This window comes from Heteronotia binoei, chromosome 1 (genome assembly GCF_032191835.1).
Source record: "Heteronotia binoei isolate CCM8104 ecotype False Entrance Well chromosome 1, APGP_CSIRO_Hbin_v1, whole genome shotgun sequence".
NCBI lineage: Eukaryota > Metazoa > Chordata > Lepidosauria > Squamata > Gekkonidae > Heteronotia > Heteronotia binoei.
The window spans coordinates 232,564,108-232,587,877 of record NC_083223.1 but is presented as its reverse complement, the minus strand read 5'-3'; the positions used below and the strand labels follow the sequence as shown (position 1 = coordinate 232,587,877).

The following is a 23,770-nucleotide window of genomic DNA, read 5'->3' as shown; positions in this document are numbered from 1 at the left end:
AGCATCCTAGAATCATAGTTGGAAGGGACCTCCAGGGTCATCTAGTCCAACCCCCTGCACAATGCAGGAAACCCACAAATACCTACCCCAAATTCACAGGATCTTCATCACTGTAAGATGGCCATCTAGCCTCCTGTTTCCTCCAAAGGCCTGCAGGCAAGTCACAAAGGTCAAAACCTCTCCTTGTTGCTGTCTTTTGGAAACTAGTACTGAAAGGTCTGTGAAAGTGTAGGCAGTCCAGCCTTGACCTATGAATTTGTCCAATCCCTTTAAGAAGTTGTCTAAGCCAGTGGCTGTCACTTACTGCATCCCGTGGCACTGAGTCTCAAAGATTAATTGCATTATCCTGTAAGTTAATTATGTGTTATGTGAAGTTCTTCCTTTTGTCTGCCATATAATCATAGAGTTGGAACTGACCCCCACTGAGTCTAGTGCCCATTGCCTTCTTTGGATTCCCTAATCTTCAGTATTATGAGAGAAAGTGTTAAAACATAATCCTTATATAATCTCTCAAACATATTTAACAACATTTACTATTTGGATAGGCCCAGTTGGAGCCCAGATTTCCGCTGTGGCATATAATGCCTTTTATTAGCTGGAGCCAATATGACAGCTGTGGCTGTTCCTTGAAAAATATGATCTGACCACAGTGAGCCATGTTCTTATATCCAGGTTAGATTACGGTACTTTCATGTGCTTTATATGGCTGCCTTTGAAAATGGCAACTGGTCCAAAATGCTGCAGTCATGCTATTGTCAGGTGCGATACAGGAACTTGTATCACTGCAGTTGCTGAAAGATCTGCATCACCTGCCCATTCGATTCAGGCACAATTCAAAGTGCTGGTTCTTACCTTTAAAACCCTAAATGACTTGAGGCCAGGGTACCTGAAGGGCCACCTTTTCCCATATTTACCAGCCTCACAAGCCCTGACTTCTGTGCCCTCATTCAGAGGTAAAGTGGGTGACAATCAAAGGCCTTTTCAGTAGTGGCACCTCACTCACAGATTTCCCTTCCCCTTGAGGCTTACCAGGTGCCTATGTTGGTTTCTTTGAGCTGTCAAATCAAATTGGCCTATTAACTCAGACTTTAATTAAAGGGTTAGGGGTTTTTTATTTGTAAAAACACTATTTTAGTTGAGAAAGTTATTTTAAGCTGCCAGAGGGGCTGCATATTTTATTTAAATGATGGATTTTAAGTAATACTTAAAGTTTTGCTGTTTTTATTATTTTATAAGATACCTTGGGTAGGTTCCTGGAGAGGTGGCATAATTTAAAAACACAGCTAAGAGGGGAAAGGATGCACAGAAGGAGAATCAGGAGCCCGCAACATTCGTGATATTAGCAGGACTGGAACAAAATAGAGGAGACCTACATTCCGAAGGCCAATCCCGCGCGAACCTTCCTGCGCAGTGTAGATGGCTGGCGGCTGCAGGTTAGGCCACGTTTCTGCGCAAGGTAAGGCAAAACCTGCTCGCCTTGCCGCGTTTTCAGCGGCGTTGGGTTCGTTCTGCTACTGAAGCCACGGGCAGCGCGTGCAAGGGTAGTAGGTGTGGGCCGGCCCCCGGGTGGTGCCGTTTCGCGCGCGTTTGCGTCCCCGAGAATGCCGCGGGTTTTGCCATTGCGTTTGCATGCTGCGGCTGGGAGAACGTCCTTCGGGAGCGCGGTGGTTGGCTGTGAGGCAAGGCAGCCTGTGCTACGTGGGGCAGCGTGAGGAGGGCTTGTGCTTGCGTGTCCTGCAAAGGAACGAGGCAGCCTGCAAGGCGAAGCGGGCAGCAGCGCCGCCTCACGACCGCGAGCCCTCCAGCGGGGGGCTGCGGCTGCCGCTTCGTCTCGCCCCTTCCCCTCCCAAGCGCAGGTGGAAAGCAGCCACACCGAGCTGGGCCGAGCTGCTCCCGCGCGTCGGCAATGACTTCAGCCTCAGCTGGCGGCCGCAGCTGGAGCCCTCCGCAGCCCAGCCAGGGGATGCTCGCTGCCCACCACTGCGAGCCACAAGCCTCCACCGGCCGGCCAAACGCTCTTGCTGCGCTGGCCAGCGCCTGGTAAGGAAGCAAGGAAGGAGGGGGAGGGGGCGCTGCCTCCGGAATGGCTGGGAAATGCTCCCTCAGCCCCGACCGCGCGGCGTGTGCTGCGCCTTGGGCCTGCCTGCCAGCAAGGAGCCTGCCTTTCCTCTGGCGCGGGGCCAACGCGCACCTGCGCCCTGGCCAGATCAAGCTCTCCTCGCTCTCTCCCCACCCGCCCCTGCTGGGCAGCTAGGCCCTACCGCCGGGGTTTTTTATCCCTTCAGGGTTCCGTATGCAGGATGCGCGAGGAGTGTGAGGAAGAGCCACCCCCTCCCTTGCTAGACCAAAATGATGCTTGTCGCTGCGGGGGGGGGGGAATGGGCCCCCTTCCTCTCTTGCCATAGAGTCCGACACTGTGTGGTGGGGTAGCTGGCCAGTTAATTGGGAATTCCCTCCGCCCTTTTTGCTGGTTTTCTCCACTATATTCATTCGCTTGGATGCATTTTCAGAAAACATTGCTTCACTCCTTCTATGTTAATGAATAGAAACAGCTTCAGACCAGAAGGCAGCTGGAGATGCTGGGAACTGTATTTGGGGCAAGAGGATTCATGCAAAGCAAGATCTCTGAGCTGCAGCTGCTTTCTTCTACTTGTCTTCTGGAAAGAATGAGGAGCAAAAGTATTTGGTGCAGTGCCAGTAGTTAAGGCTAAATATGTGGCCGTGTTGATCTTAACCACATATTGTTTCGGATTAAAAAAAAAAAGAGATAAACACACAACTGTTGAAAAATGCATCCACGTGAAAAGCTACTCCATATTTTGTTTCAGCAAAACCCAATTTTTCTGTTGATTTTTAATAATAACATCTCAGAGTTAATCTGTTTTCAATAAGGTTACTGCCTTTTCAACCCGAAAAAGCACCTGCACTTTTAAGAGGTGCAGTAGAGTTGGCAGACATGTTTTTCGTTTGTAGTATTACATAGCTATTAGAGGAGGCACAAGGACAAGCTTTCATATAGATTATGTTGTTTGTTGACTTTGTTTTTGGGCTGGGGGGCTTGTCATTGTACTAACAGGCTCCATCCACCATGGATCCCGCTTGTCCCAGACTTCTAATGTGAGGTGTTCAGTTCCAACCACCGGCTGGGAGAGCTGAGTATTATTTCCTCAAGGATGAACCTGACAGGTCGGGCTGAGGCAAAGTGGACAGACCAGCCCAACTCCTCATCACAGCTGCCACCACGCTCCTGGAGCAGCAACGACACCTTTTCTTTCCAAGGAGATATCCAGGAGATTATTCATACAGCCACTCTGGTCACATGTACCTTCCTCCTGGCTGTCATCTTCTGCTTGGGTTCCTATGGCAATCTCATTGTCTTCTTGTCATTCTTTGACCCGGCCTTCCGGAAGTTCAGGACCAACTTTGATTTCATGATCCTCAATCTGTCCTTCTGTGACCTCTTCATCTGTGGAGTGACTGCCCCCATGTTCACGTTTGCCCTCTTCTTGGACTCTGCAGCTGGCATCCCTGATGCATTCTGCTTCACCTTTCACCTCACCAGCTCCGGTTTCATCATCATGTCTCTCAAGACTGTGGCTGTCATCGCCCTTCACCGACTACGCATGGTCTTAGGGAAGCAACCCAACCGGACCGCTTCTTTCCCTTGCACCCTCTTGCTTACCTTGATCTTATGGGCCACTAGCTTCACTCTTGCCACACTAGCAACCATGAGGACCCATAAATCCCGCCTGTGCCTTCCCATCTCTAGCCTAGTCAGTGGAGAGGGAAAGATCATCCCTTACTTGTATGTGATTGATTTCATTTGCTGTGTGACAGTGGTTTCAGTCTCCTACATCATGATTGCCCAAGCCTTGAGGAAAAATGCTCAAGTTAGGAAATGTCCTCCTGTCATCACGGTGGATGCCTCCAGGCCTCAGCCTTTCATTGGGCCACTTGTAACAGGGTATGCTGATGGGGTACAGTGCACTATGCCAGCCCTGTATAGAAACCAGAACTACAATAAGCTGCACCATGTCCAGAACCATGCATACATGAAGAACCTCAGCCAGCTGTCTGCACCGGCAGCCAGCAGATTCCAGCTGGTGTCTACGGTTAACTTGTCCACAGCCAAGGACTCCAAAGCTGTAGTGACATGCATAGTGATCGTCCTTTCAGTCTTAGTTTGCTGCCTCCCTTTGGGTATCTCCTTGGTACAGGATGTCTTGTCCAGGAACAGTGGCTTTATCCTTTACCAGTTTGAATTGTGTGGATTTACCCTCATTTTTTTCAAATCTGGATTAAACCCTTTTATATATTCACGTAACAGTGCTGGGTTGAGGAGGAGGGTGCTTTGGTGCCTCCAGTTCTTAGCCCTGATATTTTTTTGCTGCAAGCAGAAAACTAGGCTCCGAGCTGTGGGCAAAGGGAGCCTAGAGGTAAACAGAAACAAGTCATCCCATCATGAGACCAACTCGGCTTACATGCTGTCTCCAAAGCCCCAGAAAAAGTTTGTGGACCAGGCTTGTGGCCCTAGTCATTCCAAGGAAAGCGTGCTGAGTCCTAAGGCTTCCAGGGGCCACCAGCATTATGGAGGCCAGAGTAGTTCCACTCCCATGAACACTCGCATTGAACCTTATTATAGCATCTATAACAGCTGCCCTTCTCAAGAAGTGAGCACTCCAAATAGCCTGCAGCCAGCCAACTCTCCATTTGGCTTTGCCAAGTCTTACGTTGCCATGCACTACCACACCACTAATGATCTGGTGCGGGATTTTGACAGCACTTCTGCTAAGCAGATTCCAATCCCTTCTGTGTAGCTAATGGGCTGACCAGTGTTTTACCTGTGCCACAAGTCATGTCCAAAATATGATTTAGTGCCACTCTATTGTACATTGCAATACATCCCCATCATGCTTTTTTTTGGGGGGGGGGAGGGTTGTCTCTAGTCTACTGAGCAGGCAGCAGCTGACATGAGGGAGGCAGGCTGGAATGTAGATCTAACAGCATATACCATATCCAGGCTTCCAAGCTTTCCTGATCCTGCCAGGCATGTCACTTGTGGTACCCTTGCCACACATTGGCCACCTGTGGTCTACCACTTCATTTGGTGTCTTTTTAATGGTTTCCTGTTACTAACCTACAAGTTTATTATATTACCAAAGTATTATTTTTGAACTCCAGCATACAATATTAAATCTGCTTTTTTTTGCCAATTGCATTTTTTTTTGCCAGTGTTGCCAACTACAAAACACCAGTTTATCCATAAGTACTCAGTGGTTTTAGAACTGAACTGGGTATTAGCTCACTGTTTCTGTAGTATCTTTTTTGAAAATGCACAGTTTGGTATTAACAAAACAGGCTGCCTTTTTAAATTGTATATATTATCAGTTCAATGCATATCTTTTCTTATGGGCTAGAGAGGGTGTGGACTCGTGTTGACAGTAAAGCATATGTGATGGTAAAGAAACAAGCTAGAAGCACTGCCAGGACCACAGTTTGTTTAAAAAGTTGTTTTGCTACGTTTTGAAAGAATTCCAAATGCAGCCTGGCTAGGGAGCAGTTTTAAAACAAGAAGCTGTATTATTGTTGTAGGATAAATGTATGATGATTTCAAAGGACTGTAGATATTATAGGACTGTGGATACTAAAGAACTGGAAGTAATATCATCCAGTCCTTTGGATCTTCTGTATCAGCTTTGTAAATAAGTCCTTCAAAGTTAATAACTCCTCCTAGTCCATTAGAAACCTGCTTAAATATGTTTTTTTTTAAATATATATATATTAACAACCTGAAAGACGTTACTGTTTGGGGGCTGTCTTTCACTCCGCACAGGCCACCAAGCAGGTGGTTAATTAGAAGCCTCTTTTTTATTTTTTCAAACACCTTGCAACACATTTGTTCTCATCATCCAGTGCTCAGTGTAGTAACTAGCAAATAAGGAAGTTGCGTCAAATCTGATGACCTTTATGGTAAGGAAAAGCTTAAGGGGGAGGGGGGAATCCTGGCAAGCATAAGCAAAATTTTGCATCATGGAGTAAAGGTGAAATCTGTTACCCTCCAGGCATATAATTTGGAATCTGACTGAGGAAGTTTTATTAACCATCCTTAGCAAATAGGGGACTTGAGGTTTAAAGTGTTTCACATACATTGGATTGAATCCTGCTGAAAACTTCCTTGACTATTTCCATGCTTCTGCAGCCCCAAATGCTGCCCCTTGGGAATGGAAGGACTCACAAGTACAGCATGAGAAGGGAGTTGGAGGTCATCGAAAACCCCTCTTTCCTTCAAAGACAGTAATCTACAGATTCCAATTCCTATCTTCTTGAAATCCTTACAGCAACCCTGTAAGGTAAGCCAGTATTATCTCTGCATATTTCAGACAAGAGATCAGGGGCTGGGAAAAATGGTTTGCCTACAGGGCTGCAAACTTCCAGGTATGGGAGATCTCCTGGAATTACAACTGATTTCTGAGACTACAGAGCTCAGTTCCTGTGAAGAAAATGGATGATGAACTTTGACATTATATCCCACAGGAGTCTCTCCTTTCTCCAACCCCCACTCTTGTCAGTAGAGATGCCATTCTCCTGGTTAGGGTGGGGATCCCTTAACCCAAATTGCCACTGCCTGCTGCTGTTCCAAGCAATTGGGTGGTGGTGGGATGTAATGAAAAAAACCTGGCAGCGAGGGAAACCTGTAAGTGACACCACTGCAATACTGTTTCCTACCGTGTCCTTGCTCCCAACCCTCCTACTCCCCAGACTCTACCCCCTAAAATCTCCAGGAATTTCCCCAACTTGGAATTGGCAACCTTACTTATCTAAGGCCATTTTGTGAATTCCTTTCAGAAGTAAGATTTGAAACAGTGGCTTTCTGAATTGTGTCTTAGTGTGTTTGGCACTTAAGCCTTAAGGTCTAAGATATCCTTATTATTAAGTTCCTTCTTGGTCCCAAATATGGTAATTTGGTTGCATTAGAGATTGTGGTGGGTCTACAAATACATGCTAATATGGAGAGACCATTGTATGTCATTGTGAAATGCCAAAACCTTAAATACTTTGGTATCCTTATGTATATGAATTGAGTTATTTAATGTGTTTTAATAAATTTAAAAAATAAGTTACCTCAGTCATCTAGTTTTATTACTGAAGGTTGAGATTCCATTTATTTATTTAGATTATGTTGCCTTCATGTAAATGAACAGTTCAGTAGAAATATAATTTTCATTATATCTTTAAAAATAAAAAGTGTCAGGTTTTTCCTTTTTAAAGTTAACACCAACTATTTAGGGATGAGCCACAGAGTATCCCTGAAAGACCTGTCTTGATCTACACAGAAGCTCTGAGGGGTCACTAGTATGCATTCAGTTATTTTAGTCTCTGCAGATGATCAGACCCTGATCTGGATAGCCCAATCGCATTAGATCTTGGAATTCTAAGCAGGACCAGCCATGGTTAGTATTTGGAAGGGAGACCACCAGGAATTCCAGGGTCATGATGCAGAGGCAGGCAATGGCAATCCACCTCTGAACATCTCTTGTCTTACTAGGTTGTCACGTCAGCTGTGACAGAAAAGATCAGAGCCTCAGTGTAGGTTAATTCTTCCCCCATCTTTTGACAGACAGATGCTGTTGCTGATGTATCTGTGAGAGGTGGTCAGAATATTTAGAAAAAGAAGTATGTAATTTTTTGTGTGTGGTGAGAATGATAATGAGGTAGGGAGAACAGTTGTTTAACAGGAGCTTTATACAAGTGGCCTTGGCTGTAGCCCCATACCGATTTGATGTAGGACTAATTTCTACAAAGATGGCAAACCTGGGTGGATTGTACTATATATTCTGCAGCTGAGAGCTGTCATGACTGAATGCCCCTTCATTCCCCTCAACCCCTTCCAAATTCCTTTCACGTAGATAGCTAGGGAGAATGGTTGTCACCTAGCTTTTTCATAAACATGTTAATTTTCTGTGTGTAGAATTTTTGGGTTTATGTTTTGTTTTGTTTTTTGCACGAGGTACCTTCAGTCATATGAATTTACCCCCTTCCCCAGCAGTCTTGACTGATTTGTCAGCCTCCATTCATTTCTTCTTTCCTTTCCAATGGGATAAATCAAGTTAGTACCATTTCCACACTGAAACCTGGTAAGAGGCCTGTTACATGTATATGTTAATCCAGTACATGGTACTGAGGTGTGGTTGAGCTTCCCTAGATGTGTTAGTTTCTATATATCCAGGAAATATTTTACATAGGAAAGTATTCAAGTGTTCAACCCCCTAACCCACTATTTGAATTGGTCAAGCACAGCAACAAATATATCATGCAGGGACTCTGCTTGTCTGTTTTACTCTAGGTACAGTGAGTGAGGAAGTTTGTGCGTGCTCACACACACACACACACACATTTGAATCCAATCACATCCCAAAGGAGGTCTTTTGCTTTCTTAAGAGGGAGCAGATATTTATGCTGCTTTTTCCAACTGTAGACCTCCACTGGACTGTTCTTGAGGGTCCAGGAACAAAACTGCAGTGAGTGTGGTTGCCAGGTCCTACTCAAGAAGTATCTGGGGACTTTGGGGGTGGAGCCAGCAGCAAGGTTGTGACAAGCACGATTGAACTCTGCAGTGAGTTCTGACCATATTTAAAGGAACATCACACCTTTTAAATGCCTTCCCTCCATTGGAAATAATGGAGGATGGGGACAACTTCTTTTGGGCCTCATAGAATTGCACCCCCTGGTCAAATCTTTTTGAAACTTGGATATTTTGTTTGAAGAGAGTTGCAATGCTGAAAATTTGGTGCCTCTACCTAAAAAAACAGGCCCCCAGATATCCATGGATCAATTCTCCATTATACTCTATAGGGATTGGTTTCCATAGGGGTACCCGGTGGACATTCCCCTCTGCTTTCTGATAACCCTGAAGCGGGGGTGAAGGCCTCCAAACCAGGGAATCCCCAGCCTCCAACCCTAGAAATGAAAGAAGAGATGGTAGAAATTGCCGCCCTCTCTCTCTTAAGAAATCTTAGTTGTTTTTTGAACTGAGTGGCTGGATACAGGGAATATTTTCCAGTATTTTTGCAAACTGAAGCTTAAAAAACCCTCTTATTTTTCTTCTAAAACCATGACAATTGAAATTCAAAGAATCCAATGTTTTCATCAGGATCCATTTTCCATTCTTGTATGATATTAGCTAGAGAGGCACCCCATATGGTTGCATGTTTGTATATATTTTTGTAATAGCTTTCTAACAATTACTGATCATCTTTACTGTGTGACCACTGCTATTATAAAATACTTTCTGAAAAAAATACAAAGAGCTAATTTTGAATTATTACAACCTGGCTGAAGAGATGCAGAAAATGAGTTTATAAATTATTCTCCTGGATTTAAAATATGTTTTTACCAATGCCTTTTAATTTTTTTTAATTCCCAAAATAATATGCAAGGAACAGCACTGCTGGTCTAGAAGTTCCTTTGGTGTCCCCCCCCCAATGCTTTTGGAATTACAGAGAGATGTAAAAATACTTCTGAAACTTTCCCCCTTAACTTGTGACATATTCTACTTAATATATGGCCCTATAGTTAAGGAACCAATAGTTCTGTGGTATTTCAAACACTTGCTCTCCCATTATATATTAAAAATTGATTGCTTCAGTGAAATATTTTGGATTCAGTAAAGCTTTATTTAATGTGAATGAGGAGGGGGAACGAATTGCAAAGTTCAAGATACTTATGAGGTCTTAAATGATCCCCAGATGGTGGAAACTCTAATTTTTCAGCACCCTGATATCATGTTAGCATTGTGGTTAAAATTACTTGGTTTTTTAAATGTTTACCTTCAGGTTATTTTGTGTGGGACAAAACATGCAAGTAATGGCAGTCTGTTGGAGTTAACATTTGACAGGGATCAGTACTAAGGCTGTCAGCCTCCAGGTGGGACCTGGGGATCCTCTGGAATTACATCTTATCTCCAGACTACAGAGATCAGTTCCCCTGGAGAAAATGGATGCTTTGGATGGTGGATTCTGTAACACTCTGCTAAGGCCCCTGTCCTCCCCAGGCTCTGCTCCTAAATCTCCAGGAGTTCTCCAACCTGGATCTCACAACTATGCCCCCTCATCCCCCAGTGGCCAGGGGACTTGGCAACCTTAATAATTACAGATCCCTGGATGCTCTCCTTGTGACAAAATCAGTGTCACATATAATTAGTCAAAGTAGAGCCCCGTGGTGCAGAGTGGTAAAGCTGCAGTACTGCAGTCTGAACTCTCTGCTCACAACTAGGGGTGTGCAAAATTTTTTTTTTGGGAAAAAATCGGATTCAGAAATGTACGGGGCCAAAAAATTCGGAATACCGTATCTTTCCGAATACCGGTACTCGGAATAGCCGCATATACAGTAGATGCTCGGCTATTTCCAAATATACGGCCCCATTATACCCTATGACCATTGAAATCAATGGCAAAATAGGGTATATTGGAAGACGCCTGGAGGGGAGGGGGTTTGAGGAAGAGCCCCTAAATTTGCAGGGGTCTCTCTCCTACAAACCCCCCAAGTCCCAAAAAGATTGGGCCAGGGGGTCCCATTCCAGGGGCACCCAAAGAGGGTGCCCCTATCCCATCATTATACACTATGGGCCATTGAAATCAATGGCAACATAAGACATAATTAGAGGCTACTGGGGGGGCAAGGGGTTTGAGGGAGAGCCCCCAAAACTGCAGAGAACCTGCAGGGGACTCTCCCCTACAAAACCCCCAAGTCCCAAAAAGATTGGGCCAGGGGGTCTAATTCTTGGGGCACCCAAAGCCAAACCTAACTTCACACCAGAGAATCTCTATAGGACCCAAATGCACTACATCCATCTATCTACTCTATGAACCCTGCTGGCCTAGAACCAATATAAACCCAGTTGCCAACATCACTGCCACACAAAACACAATCTGCTCAAACACAATGGCTGCAGCAAACCCAGATGCCAGCTCTCCAGCCCTGCCCCAAACAACACAGGGAGAGCTGGCCAAGCACAACAAGCATGCTGGTTCTGGGTCTCTCACCCAGGTGCCAGCTTCCCTGCCACAGAACACGCAATCTACCAGTACCAGCTCTTCGGCCCTGCCCCAAACAACATGGGGAGAGCTGGCCATCCACAACAAGCATGCTGGTTTTGGATCTCTCACCCAGATGCCAGCTTCCCTGCCACAGAACACGCAATCTACAGATGCCAGCTCTCCAGCCCTGCCCCAAACAACATGGGGAGAGCTGGCCAAGCACAATAAGCATGCTGGTTCTGGATCTCTCACCCAGATGCCAGCTTCCCTGCCACAGAACACGCAATCTACCAGTACCAGCTCTTCGGCCCTGCCCCAAACAACATGGGGAGAGCTGGCCATCCACAACAAGCATGCTGGTTTTGGATCTCTCACCCAGATGCCAGCTTCCCTGCCACAGAACACGCAATCTACAGATGCCAGCTCTCCAGCCCTGCCCCAAACAACATGGGGAGAGCTGGCCAAGCACAATAAGCATGCTGGTTCTGGATCTCTCACCCAGATGCCAGCTTCCCTGCCACAGAACATGCAATCTACCAGCACCAGCTCTTCGGCCCTGCCCCAAACAACATGGGGAGAGCTGGCCAAGCATAATAAGCATGCTGGTTCTGGATCTCTCACCCAGATGCCAGCTTCCCTGCCACAGAACACGCAGTCTACAGATGCCAGCTCTCCAGCCCTACCCCAAACAACATGGGGAGAGCAGCCAAGCACAACAAGCATGTTGGTTCTGGGTCTCTCACCCAGATGCCAGCTTCCCTGCCACAGAACATGCAATTTACAGATGCCAGCTCTCTAGCCCTGCCCCAAACAACACAACTCTCAAACAAGAGAAGCGGTGGACAGATCCAAACAACAACAACAGATCCAAACAGATCACTGAGAAAAGGCCAAGAAACTCAACTGTTTAAAAAGTGATTTTTTTCAACTATAAAAAACCTCAGGCCAAATCAGTCAACAACCCCCCCCCCCAAACCCCCCCCCCCCAAACCAAACAGAATTAGGGAAAGGGACAACAGGACATGATGCAAAACCAACAACAACAGATCACTGAGAAAAGGCTAACAAACTCAACTGTTAAAAAGTGACCTTTTAAACAATGAATTCGGAAGTATACGACGCCCTATACTTCCGAATCAGGGGTGATTCGGAGGTTTCTTTGATTCGGCCGAACTGAATGCACACCCCTACTCACAACCTGAGTTCGATCCTAGTGGAAGTTGGGTTCAGATAGCTGGCTCAAGGTTGATTCAGACTGATTTCCCACTCACCTTATGCTGCTCTCACCTTCCGATTTCACACAGCAAACAAACTGTTAAAAATCAGTTTCTGCTTGCTGCATGAAAATGCTGACGTTTACCGCAGCCCCAGGGCAGATAGTGTGAAATTGGAAGGAAGCTGCACTGAGAAGACGAACGTGAGAGTGGCATAAGGTGAGTGGGAAATCGGTCTCAGTCTTCCATCCTTCTGAGGTCGGTAAAATGAGTACCCAGCTTGCTGGGGGGAAAGTGTAGATGACTGGGGAAGGCAATGGCAAATCACCTCGTAAAAAAGTCTGCCATGAAAACGTGATGCGACATCATCCCAGAGTCGGAAATGACTGGTGCTTGCACAGGGAACTACCTTTACCTTTTTATAATTAGTCAATGCTTTTTACAACCACAGGAAATGATATCTGGCCTTCATATAAGGATTTTTTTTTTAAAAAAAATAAGGTCGCCCTAATAGTCTAAAATAGTGTAATCTGGTTAGACATTTATACTATCAGTGAGGACTAGACCTTGACCACTATACTACACTATACAGTAAACAGCAAAAACAAACAAAACAAAACCATTCTCTCCAACCTCAGCCTAATTAAATACCGGGAAAAGAACAGCAGGATTTTATTTTTTAACATTCATCAGTATTGCATTCTAGCTTCAAGATATAAATTTCCATGGCCCTTTTCCTTCATCCTGATCCATCTGTTTGATTTAGAGCAAGGGTCCCCAACATTTGTAAATCTAACATGGGGTAGTGGATGCAACCAGAAAATGGCTGTCACAGGAGCCAACTACAAAATGTCAGAGAGTGAGATTATGCAAAACTGACTGTAGTTTTTCAGCATTGCAGGCATGGTGCTTTTTAAAATGAATGTTTTGAAACCTTTTTTTCTTGAATACACATGTGTACACATTGAGCTAGCTAAGAAACATACATCTGGCAGTATCTGCCAGATTTCCACTGGCCAGTCAGAAGCTCTTAGTTTCGCCAGGCCCCCTTGCACTGCTGGTGGGGGGATTTTTTTGCGGGGGGGGGGGGACATTCTGAGATGTCCACAATGTTGCCTTCAAACCAGAGCGTTGCTCTGTGATGCCCCCGATGTGATTATGTCACTTCTGTATGACATTATTGCATCAGCAGCATCACTGTTCGGAGTGAGCAGAAGTCCCGGTGGACAGAAACCCTGAAAACTAGGGGGAAACCACCCATACCTGGGGACTGGCAACCCTGGAAGCTCTGTTGGCTCCACACACTTTCTAAAAATACTTGGCGGACACCAAGAAGGGTCTTGGTGGATGCTTGATTTAGAGTTAGGGACACTTTGAACTACAATCTCTCACAGCATGGAAGAATGTCTGGGTTTGTAAAAATCAAGTGAATTATTATTAAATATCAAAATTTCAGATTTTCACGGCTGGTAACATCATTAGGGTTTGTAGAATCTTTTGGGCTCAAGTGCCGTGTTCTACTGGAGAAAGTTTTCCTTCCAGACGTTTCGTTCTCAGCTGCGGAGAACATCCTCAGTGGCGTTGCAGCAGGAGCAGGTCAGAGCGCCTGCTCCGGCTGCAACGCCACTGAGGATGTTCTTCGCAGCTGAGAACGAAACGTCTGGAAGGAAAACTTTCTCCAGTAGAACACGGCACTTGAGCCCGAAAGATTCTACAAACCCTATTATTATTAAATAACTAACAATACTCAAAATGCTTAGAGGGATCAGACCACATAATCGCATTGTCTAGCAGGGATGAGCAAGATGCACCTGGAAAACTCATATGGCAAGGATTAATGGATAGTGCCAGTAGTTGTTATTTGTCCCTGGCTGTTGGCAATCAGCGTACTGCCTCTGAATACAGAAGTTCCATGTTTAGATATTCTGTGTAATTATAATTAAAAGATATATTTTCTATTAATCTTCTCATTTGATGGTTTTCAACTTTTGTTTTAGGATGGTTTGAGGGTTCTTCAGAGGAAAATGGTAGTAGCCATTGTAATGTATAAACTTGTCTACTGATGCCATTGTTTCTTATGCAATGCACAGGAGGAGGATAATGCTGAGTATATTTTAAAGTGCACCAGGGGTTTTTTTTCTGGAAAAAGGAAACTGGAACTCTCAAGAGGGAAATGAAGCAGAAACAAATGAGTGCCCTTCAGGAATATTTTTTGAGAATTTTGTTTCTACAAAGAGGTTCCAGAACTCTGTTCCACTGCATTCCCCCAGAAAAAAAGCCCTGGAGTGCACTCTCATAGGGCAGCAATGGAGACATGTAGAAACCTGGTCTACAGAATCTTCAAGAATGCACAGGAACCTCTTCTTTCCAGACATGCATTAGTACTTTAGCAGACAAAGTCAATTTGTAGAGGGTTTCCTGAAGCAGATTGGTAAACTGTAGTACTGCAATCCAAACTCTGCTCACGACTTGAGTTCGATCCCAGCGGAAGTTGGGTTTAGGTGGCCAGCTCAAGGTTGACTCAGCCTTCCATCTTGCCAAGATCAGTAAAATGAGTACCCAGCTTGCTGGGGGTAAAGTGTAGATGACTGGGGAAGGCAATGGCAAACTGCCCCGTAAAAAGTCTGCCATGAAAATGTGAAAGCAATGTCACCCCAGAGTTGGAAATGACTGGTGCTTGCACAGGGGACCACTTTTACCTTTTTTCTGAAGTGAACATGTTTGAAAACCAATGTTATAATTTATTAAAGTAATGATAAATTCACTTTATTTAAAATCATATTTTTGTAGTTATTTAGGACTGTTATTCGACACAAAAATTGTAAACAGTAATATTAAGAACCCTCACAGTACTAATTTATAATAGTAACAGAATTGTTAAAAAAACAAAACAGAAATGCACATACTTCAGAACAAAATTGCAAGCCATAGCCTCATATCTATTTAATTCATTTGACTATTATAGTATCTGCACATTTACTTTACTTTATTTGATTTATAACCCGCCCTCCCCGCCAAAGCAGGCTCAGGGGCAGCTCACACTATAAAACCACAACAAACAATTAAAATCCGTACATATTATAAAATTACACATTCAATAATTAAAACAGTCAGAATAATTTGGTGCTTGTCTCTTTGATGTTATATAATTTCAATGGCAACAATATTTCTGCAATTTTCCTACGATACAAGGCTCATTTGTCTTAAGCATTTCACTCATTCAGCAAGGAAACACAGGTATATTTCATAGGACTTTTTTCAGTGTTCCTGAAAATTTCCCAGTCTCTTTCATTTAGAAAATTTGAGAAAAGTCCTCTGACTTTATCACAGTATGCATTTTGAGAGAGAGAGAAAATTTGTCTGAAGAAACATTTCATTGGTCCTTTTTAAAACTAGTGTACTCCTAAATTTCCCAATTGTTCTACTGGAAAAACTGAAAAGATACTGAGAAAAAAAAGTCCCCCTTCTCCATTTTTTCCTTAGGCCTTCGCATCGCCAGTCCTTAGTGTTCTGAGAATGAGACAGAATATTTTATCTCTGTTCTCTCTTAGTTAACTTTCCATACTTCTTATAGTACCACAAGAATTGCCTGCTAGTTTGAGTCCAAGGCTCATCTAGTCCAACACTCTTTTCATGCCAGTGCTGCTGAGGATTTCTAAGTAGCACATGACAGAAATAGCCCTGACTTGTTTGTCCTGATAGATGCAGAATCCTATTAAATAGCAGCCATCATATCTAGGTTTTTTTTTTTTTTTAAAGAAGGAAACTCATAATTTAAAATATTTAAATTAACGTAACAACAAATATCTAGCAGCACTGATATGGAATGCTAGTCAACTGATCACATGTTATTTGTCCTTTGGATATTCTATACAGTCAAGAATGCTTTTGCCCAAGTAGCAGCTTCCCTGTTCTTGAATGGCAGTACTGGAGAGCCAGTTTGGTGTAGTGGTTAAGTGTGCGGTCTCTTATCTGGGAGAACCAGGTTTGATTCCCCACTCCTCCACTTGCACCTGCTGGCATGGCCTTGGGTCAGCCATAGCTCTGGCAGGGGTTGTCCTTGAAAGGGCAGCTGCTGTGAGAGCCCTCTCCAGCCCCACCCACCTCACAGGGTGTCTGTTGTGGGGGGGGGGAAGGTAAAGGAGATTGTGAGCCTCTCTGAGACTCTTCGGAGTGGAGGGCGGGATATAAATCCAATATCTTCTTCTTCTACAATGTCATCTGATAGCAGTGGGTGGAGTGAAGGTCCCTTACTCATAGTCACTTATTTCTTAGGTAAGGGAGAGTATACCTTGCCTAGCAACTTTCTTCATTGGGTCTTCTCTTTGCCCCTTAATAGGGTTGCCAATCCCCAGGTGGGGGCAGGGGATCCCCCGGTTTGGAGGCCCTCCCCCCGCTTCAGGGTCGTCCGAAAGCGGGGGGGAGGGGAGGGAAATGTCTGCTGGGAACTCTATTATTCCCTATGGAGATTTATTCCCATAGAAAATCATGGAGAATTGATCCACGGGTATCTGGGGCTCTGGGGGGGGGGCTGTTTTTTGGGGTAGATGCACCAAATTTTCAGTTTAGCATCTAGTGCCTCTCCCCAAAATACCCACCAAGTTTCAAAAAGATTGGACCAGGGGCCCCAATTCTATGATCCCCAAAAGAAGGTCTCTATCTTTCATTATTTCCGATGGAAGGAAGGAATTGAAAAGGTGTGCTGTCCCTTTAAATGTGATGGCCAGAACTCCCTTTGGAGTTCAATTATGCTTGTCACAGCCTTGATCTTGGCTCCACCCCCAAAGTCTCCTGGCTCCATCCCCAAAGTCCCCAGATATTTTTTGAATTGGACTTGGCAACCCTACCCCTTAACCATAACCCATGTGGCCTAGTTTCTCAGACCATGTAGCTATAGGCTATATAGCAACTGAAAAACGGATTAGGAAGCAGCAAGAAAAAAGCACATACCTTAACAGTCATCATAGAATCATTTCATACCTTATGCCAGGGGTGGCCAATGGTAGCTCTCCAGATGTTTTTTGCCTACAATTCCCATCAGCACCAGCCATTGGCCATGCTGGCTGGGGCTGATGGGAGTTGTAGGCAAAAAACATCTGGAGAGCTACCGTTGGCCACCCCTGCCTTATGCAAACCTAGGTTTACCACTGAAAGTATGCTTGGTAAGGATCCTCAGCCACTTCACCCCACCCAAATGTATGTGCATGATGGAGATATTTGCATGAAATCTATCTTCCCTTGTCTGTCCTTTCCATTTCCAGTGCACAAAGTAAAACAACTTAAGGGGATAATGGGGAGCAGGGTGGGGAAGCCAAGACTGTAGCCAGGATTTTTTGCTTCATGGGGCACGTAGTCTCTCTGTCCCTGCAACCATGACTTTCCTGCAACACCTCCTCTCCCCCCAACATCTAAGATAAAGGTATTTGCAGTCTCCCCCCCCCCACACCCCTCCCTTGTAGACCAAAGCATTGCTGCCTGGCCCTCCATGAGTCCCACAAGTGCCATGCTTGCTGCACTGGCTGGCCCTTGCAGCATTCACTTCTCAACCTGCTGCTCTCACCTACCCCAGGCTCTGCCTTCATCCTCACCACACCCTGCTGTACTACTTCCTTGCTGGCTCTCCCCTGGGCGGTCACTGCACTGCGAGGAGTGGGGACCCTGGGGGTCCCCTCTGTAGCTATGGGCCTAGGGAAAGCTAATGTTTGAACTAGCTCTGTACACTGGCACAAGACAAAAGGAATACCACTGAAAGGGATAACATGCCATATGATGCGGTGCTTTGTGATGCTATATTGTATGCAGGGAGACTGGCCTTTTAGAAGACAGCATATTGTAACTCTGTTCCTTTGCTATTGTTTCAATAAATAAATGCTTCAACCATTTATTATTATTATTTATTCCCTGGGCTGGTAAAAAAAGTCAGAGACTCTCAGCAAGCAGCACATTATAAAAGCTCTTTTTCCACTTCCATAGCGTTTGAGTTCCATTTCTGTCTCCATTTGCCAGCTGCAGTCCATTTTCTGATGTAAAACCATTGGCTCATTGACAGTTTTCATTATAGCAGTCAACTGGTGCCAGAAGAGCTTTTGTTTGTGTTCCTCTGGGCTCCATTTTAAGTAGGTTTTCCTTTTCAGCAGCTTCCTAAGCTTGCAGAATTTTTGTGGAATACTGTTGGGCAGGAGATCTTCCAGCACAACCATTATGAGAGAGTCTTGATTTTCATTAAGGACCTGATGTTCAGCAAAGTACAGCTCATACTGGCACCAGCAACTGTTGACAAAACTAGGTGATAGCACAAAAAGAACCTTGTGGCTGTTCTCAATGCAATAGAAAATGTTCCCGAGAACTGGGTGCCCTGGCTTGAAGTCTCTCTCATGGTAACATACCTTAAATCCACAGGTCTCCAGTTTTTCCAGCAGGGTTGCTTTAGTCCATGCTGCATCGTCTTCACTATATGAAATGAAGGCATCATATAGTTTGTGTTGTGGGCTCTTCTCATATTGTTTTCTCTTAGCCATGCACCAGTACCAACCCATCTTTATATACCAGGGTCCGTCAAAGTGCCAGCAAAGCGTCATGATGGTGGATATAACAAAGATGGCCACGCAAGCTGTAATTCCCATTTGAAGGCCAAGAGAACAATTCAGTAGTGTTAGGTTACTGTGTTCAACCAAAAGACCCCGCTTACTAGGTGGGTAGCTGCACAACATGTCTTCTCGTCCATTTACCTTCACACGTGTACTAGACAGATATGTGTTCACAATCCAGTATAAGTCACAGTTGCAAAAGAAATGTTTTCCTTGGACAGTCAACACTTGCAGTTTTTGCAGATTGTTAAATGTCTCTTTCATGATTATGGTAATAGCGTTGTTGCTTATGTCTAATTCAAGCAATGACTGAGGAAGAGACCCTGGCTGTAGAAAAGAAATTTTGTTTCCAGACAAATTAAAATATTTCAGTGCTGGCAGAAATTCTCCCATGTGATGTGAAAGCTCTGTAATTATATTATGGCTCACATCTAAGTTGGTGAGCAAAGGGAAAGAAGTATTCAGATTCAGCTGCATTATTAGATTTCCAGAAACATTCAAGGATTCTATTTTTTGCTGTGCTTCCTGGAGTGGGAACGTACGTAGTTTATTTTTACTAACATCAAGTTCTTTCAGTGAGAGTGGAAGATGCTCAGCTGGAAGACGACCTATCATTTTATTGTTTTGAATGTTTAATACTGTTAAATTGGAGAAATGGCTCATATCAATTAAACTTTCAATGTTACTGTTGTTTAAATCCAGGTGCTGCAAAGAAGTTGGCAACTGAGGGAATAAATTCAGGGGGTTATTACTGAGGTCTAGAAAAACAAGTTTTGCCATTGTGTTTTCAAACCATTCTGGAAGCTCTACAATAGAACAATTTGACATTTGTAAATGCTTTACCTGGTGGGGGAGGCTTTGAATAGGAGTCTGTGGAAAATCAATTTGTGAAACAACATTTACATGGACCATTATAGGATTAATTCTTAAAGCCTGATGAAAAAAGTCAGAAGCAGGACCATATGGCTGAGGTCTGTATATAAAATGGTTTCCCTGAATATACATCTCTTCTAGGTGAAAAAGTTCTCCACCAAGCTCCTTTGGTATTTTATTAATACTTGTGAAAGATAAATCGATACTTTTGAGAGTTGAAGGGAGACACAGATTGTCCAGAGTTCTGAGTGGGTTGTGGCTAAGGTTTAAAAACAAAAGATTGGTGGACTTCAAATTACACATCTTGGTTCTGTGAGTACCATTGTTAGTTATTTTGTTGTAACTCATGTCAGTAGAGTGCACATTCTTCATTTTCAGGAGGAGTGAAATCAGGACACTGAGATCCATGTTTAGATCATTGTGACTAGCATTAAGTCCTCTGATTTTGTCCATTGTAGCTCTGCAATGCCAAGAATCTATTTTCTCCTTCAGTTTGCTGTCAGACAGTTTTCTGTTTGATAGATCAAGCACTCCACTCACCAGGACCCCACAACCATTATCACCCTTTAATGCAGAAGGTGGAAATGAAGTTTCCTGCATATCTTGTCTTTTGTGATCCAGAACACTCTGCTTCAACATTGAATTAATATTTAGAAGCCGCTTGTCTTCTTGCTGCTTCTCTGATGGCATGGGAGGCCTTGTGGTGTCCCACAGTGATTGAAATAGTTGATTCTCTAGAAACTGAACAAACTTTTGTGACAATTTCTGATGAGAGTTTTGATCAGACATTTTCTGTGGTAGGTTGTTAAAGGAAACAGCTGTTGGCTCAACTTGAAAGTTCTGATTATGTGATGAATTTACACCTTCGGGAACACTATTAACAAGCCTCTTCCTTCTGGTTAGGTATTTAATAACATGAAAGATGTTGAGGACTTTTCTTGGAGTTTGTGACTCAGATACTGATGAGCACTTAGAGGTTGTGGTAGACACACAGATCTCATTGCCTGGATGTTTAAATTCACCTTCTCCATTACAGAAGAGAATAATAAAGTAGAAATATAAACCTCTGGTGAAGATTCCCATTCTGAAAAATGGAAACAAATAAATACTATGGGTTAGATCTTTAAAATTTAGTCTTGCTCAATTCCCTTTCTTTCCACACCTCCTGTCTTTCATGGCTTTTATTTATTAAGATCCCATGATCTTCAGCATAGCCTTTTGGGTGGTCAAAGAGGATCTTTTACTCCCATGTTTACTGGTAGACAAGCTGCTTGGATCTAACTGTACCTTTCTGCTTAGTATAGTTTTGAAGAGCAAAAGACATTTTCCACAATTTTTTGATGCTGGAGTAATGTCAGAAATCTCCAGTAGTTGCATCAATATTAGATTGTTTCCCAGTGTTTCTATGTAATCAGAGAGACCTTTACTTCCATTTAACTATTGCTTTACTCTTATTTCTCTACCACTTTTCCATTTTAACACTTTTAAAAGTAAATTTGAATAGCAAAACATGCTTTGTATAGAATACATCCAGCTTACTTATAGGAGGAACTTACCCTGTTCTGCAGAAAATTCACTCTTTCCCCCATAAAGACTAGATTCTGCCACAAAAATGACTGTGGGAACATGCTGATTTCAAAGCATTGTTAGTGTCTGAATGCTAATAGTTGTAGTCTATCATCCAAACATTACAAGGATGGGTGGAATAATTGCCTTCTTCTAAGTGAGGAATCTTTGTTAGAGAAAGAAGGAAGACTTTTTTGAGTGGGATCTACTTAGAAGCTGTTGCAATTCTGGCAGTTGCTGGTGGAAAGTGCTGTCAGGCTGCAGTGAACTTGTGGCAACCCCATAGGGTTTTCATGGCAAGAAACGAAGAGGTGCCTGCCTCTGTGTGGCAACCCTGGACTTCCTTGGTAGTCTGTCATCCTACTAACAAGGCCAGACCCTGCTTAGCTTCTGAGATCTGATGAGATTGGGTTAGCTTGAACCATTTGGGTCAGGGTCCAGCAGCTGTTGTATGCCAACAATACATGTCTCTTGTCAGGATAACATTGGTATCACTCATTTTGCCCTTTCTAATGAGGTTACCAACCCGTGATCCTATCAGTCACACAACTGTTCTAAGATTTGGGGGTGCTATGACAGATATACATGGGTTCATATAAAGAACATATGAAGCTGCTTTATACTGAATCAGGCTCTCGGTCCATCAAAGTCAGTATTGTCTACTCAGACCAGTAGCGGCTCCCCAGGGTCTCAAGCTGAGATTTTTCACGTCTACTTGCCTTGGCCCCTTTTTAGTTGGCGATGCTGGGGATTGAACCTGGGACCTTCTACTTACCAAGCAGATGCTCTACCACTGAGCCACTGTCCCTTTGCTACTAAATTGATAACATGAGGTTCTGCAAAAGCATCTTTTTGCACAGTAAAACAAATTTGTGAACTACAACTGTATGTAAAAGCAGAAAGGGGGCAAGACAAAATGTACAATGAAGTGACAGGAGAGGAACATAAACTAAGGTGTTAGATCATTGCATATCACAGAACATGATGATGGTTCTGTAGAAAATCATTTAGTTGCAAGCAGACCATGAAAACTGGTTTGTACCAAGTAAAACTTCTCATGTTGAGCTACCATGCTCAAAATCCCTTTTATAAATAATTTCTGTTCAGTAGCATTGTTATGAAATATATTAAGAAAAAAAAGGAAAAAACAAAGAATCCTCAACCAGTAAAGTTCCCCCTTAAGCAAAAGTAAGACCTATGCTGTAAACTTCCTGGTTTTATGTCAGTGTAAATGTAGCAGAACAGAGCCCCGTGGTGCAGAATGGTAAGCTGCAGTACTGCAGTCCAAGCTCTGCTCGTGGCCTGAGTTTGATTGCGGCAGAAGCTGGGTTCAGGTGGCTGGCTCAAGGTTGACTCAACCGTCCATCCTTCTGAGGTTAGGTCAGTAATAACTCTGTGCTTACACAGCAGACTACCTTTACCTTTTAAGAGAGCCAGTTTGATGTAGTGGTTAAATGCCTAGACTGGGTTTGATTCCCCACTCCTCCACATGCACCTGCTGAAGTGATCTTGGGTCAGTCATAACTGTCTCAGAGCTGTTCTGCTCAAGAGCAGTTCTTGGAGAGCCCTCTCAGCCCCACCTACCTCACAGGAGGGGGGGTTGTAAGATGCTCTGAGATGCCTTTGGGAAATGAAGGGTGGGGTATAAATCCAATCTCTTAAATGTTGCAGACTCCCTTCTCCCCGAAACCTGAGAAATGTACTCTGGTGATATATGAGACTTACCAGAGATCGTCAACCATCCCACAGAACTACAATTATTAGGGTTCCTTTGGAGGGAATATGGCTGTTCAGCTCATTCAGATTTGTAATGCAGATATTAGCAGAGTGAGCAAACACAGAAAAATGCAGACTTAAAACTGCTGTGAAAAACATGGTAGCATGAAATACTCTCTTCCATCAATTGCCTACCCACCCACCAATGAGGTACAATTAATTACCACTCAGCCTAACCCTCTCCCTTTGTGGCGTACTTGCCTTTTGACTTGCTCAGTTATGAAAATGTATTTAATACCTGGAATATGCTGCTGTTCTTGTTGCTTCTGTTATAACCCCAGCTGGATAGAAATGTCTTGTTTGAATACTGCTTTCCTTTCCACTGCATTGCTTCCTACCTCCTGGCTTGGGTTCTGGGAATTTCCAACTGGTTCACAGATAATGATGTCAGGAGAGGGGGAAATCTGATTCTACAGAACAGGCAGAAGTGAGCCCTTTGAAACTCCTTATGGGTGGAGATATTAAATAACACAATTGACAGTCATAGTAAGTTTTTTCCCCTTGCTTTCCTTTAGCAGGACTAGATGTCACCATGCATTTGCTTAGGTAATGGAAATTTCAGCTATGGACTTGGATGAGAAAGCTTTCACTTCTGTCTGCTGTTACTTCCCCTACACATGTCCACTGATCTGCCCAGCCCCTGCACTGGCATTGCATGAGAACCCCATTTTTCTTCATGATGTTAGGCATACCAATGCAAGAGCCTTAGAGAGACCCA

At 43.9% G+C, this 23,770-nt stretch overlaps 2 protein-coding genes across 2 annotated transcripts; one reads left to right on the top strand and one right to left on the bottom strand.

Moving 5' to 3' along the window:
- The first annotated feature begins 1,879 nt into the window (after positions 1 to 1,879).
- On the top strand, positions 1,880 to 7,114 carry GPR75 (G protein-coupled receptor 75). Its single transcript, XM_060249129.1, has 2 exons — positions 1,880 to 2,040; positions 3,077 to 7,114. The coding sequence occupies exon 2, from the start codon at positions 3,174 to 3,176 to the stop codon at positions 4,815 to 4,817; it is 1,644 nt and encodes a 547-aa protein (XP_060105112.1). The 5' UTR covers positions 1,880 to 2,040; positions 3,077 to 3,173; the 3' UTR covers positions 4,818 to 7,114.
- Positions 7,115 to 18,144: 11,030 nt separating this feature from the next.
- On the bottom strand, positions 18,145 to 20,793 carry LOC132577982 (toll-like receptor 2). Its single transcript, XM_060247813.1, has one exon. It carries the CDS (start codon positions 20,791 to 20,793, stop codon positions 18,145 to 18,147), a length of 2,649 nt encoding a protein of 882 aa, XP_060103796.1.
- Positions 20,794 to 23,770: the final 2,977 nt, after the last annotated feature.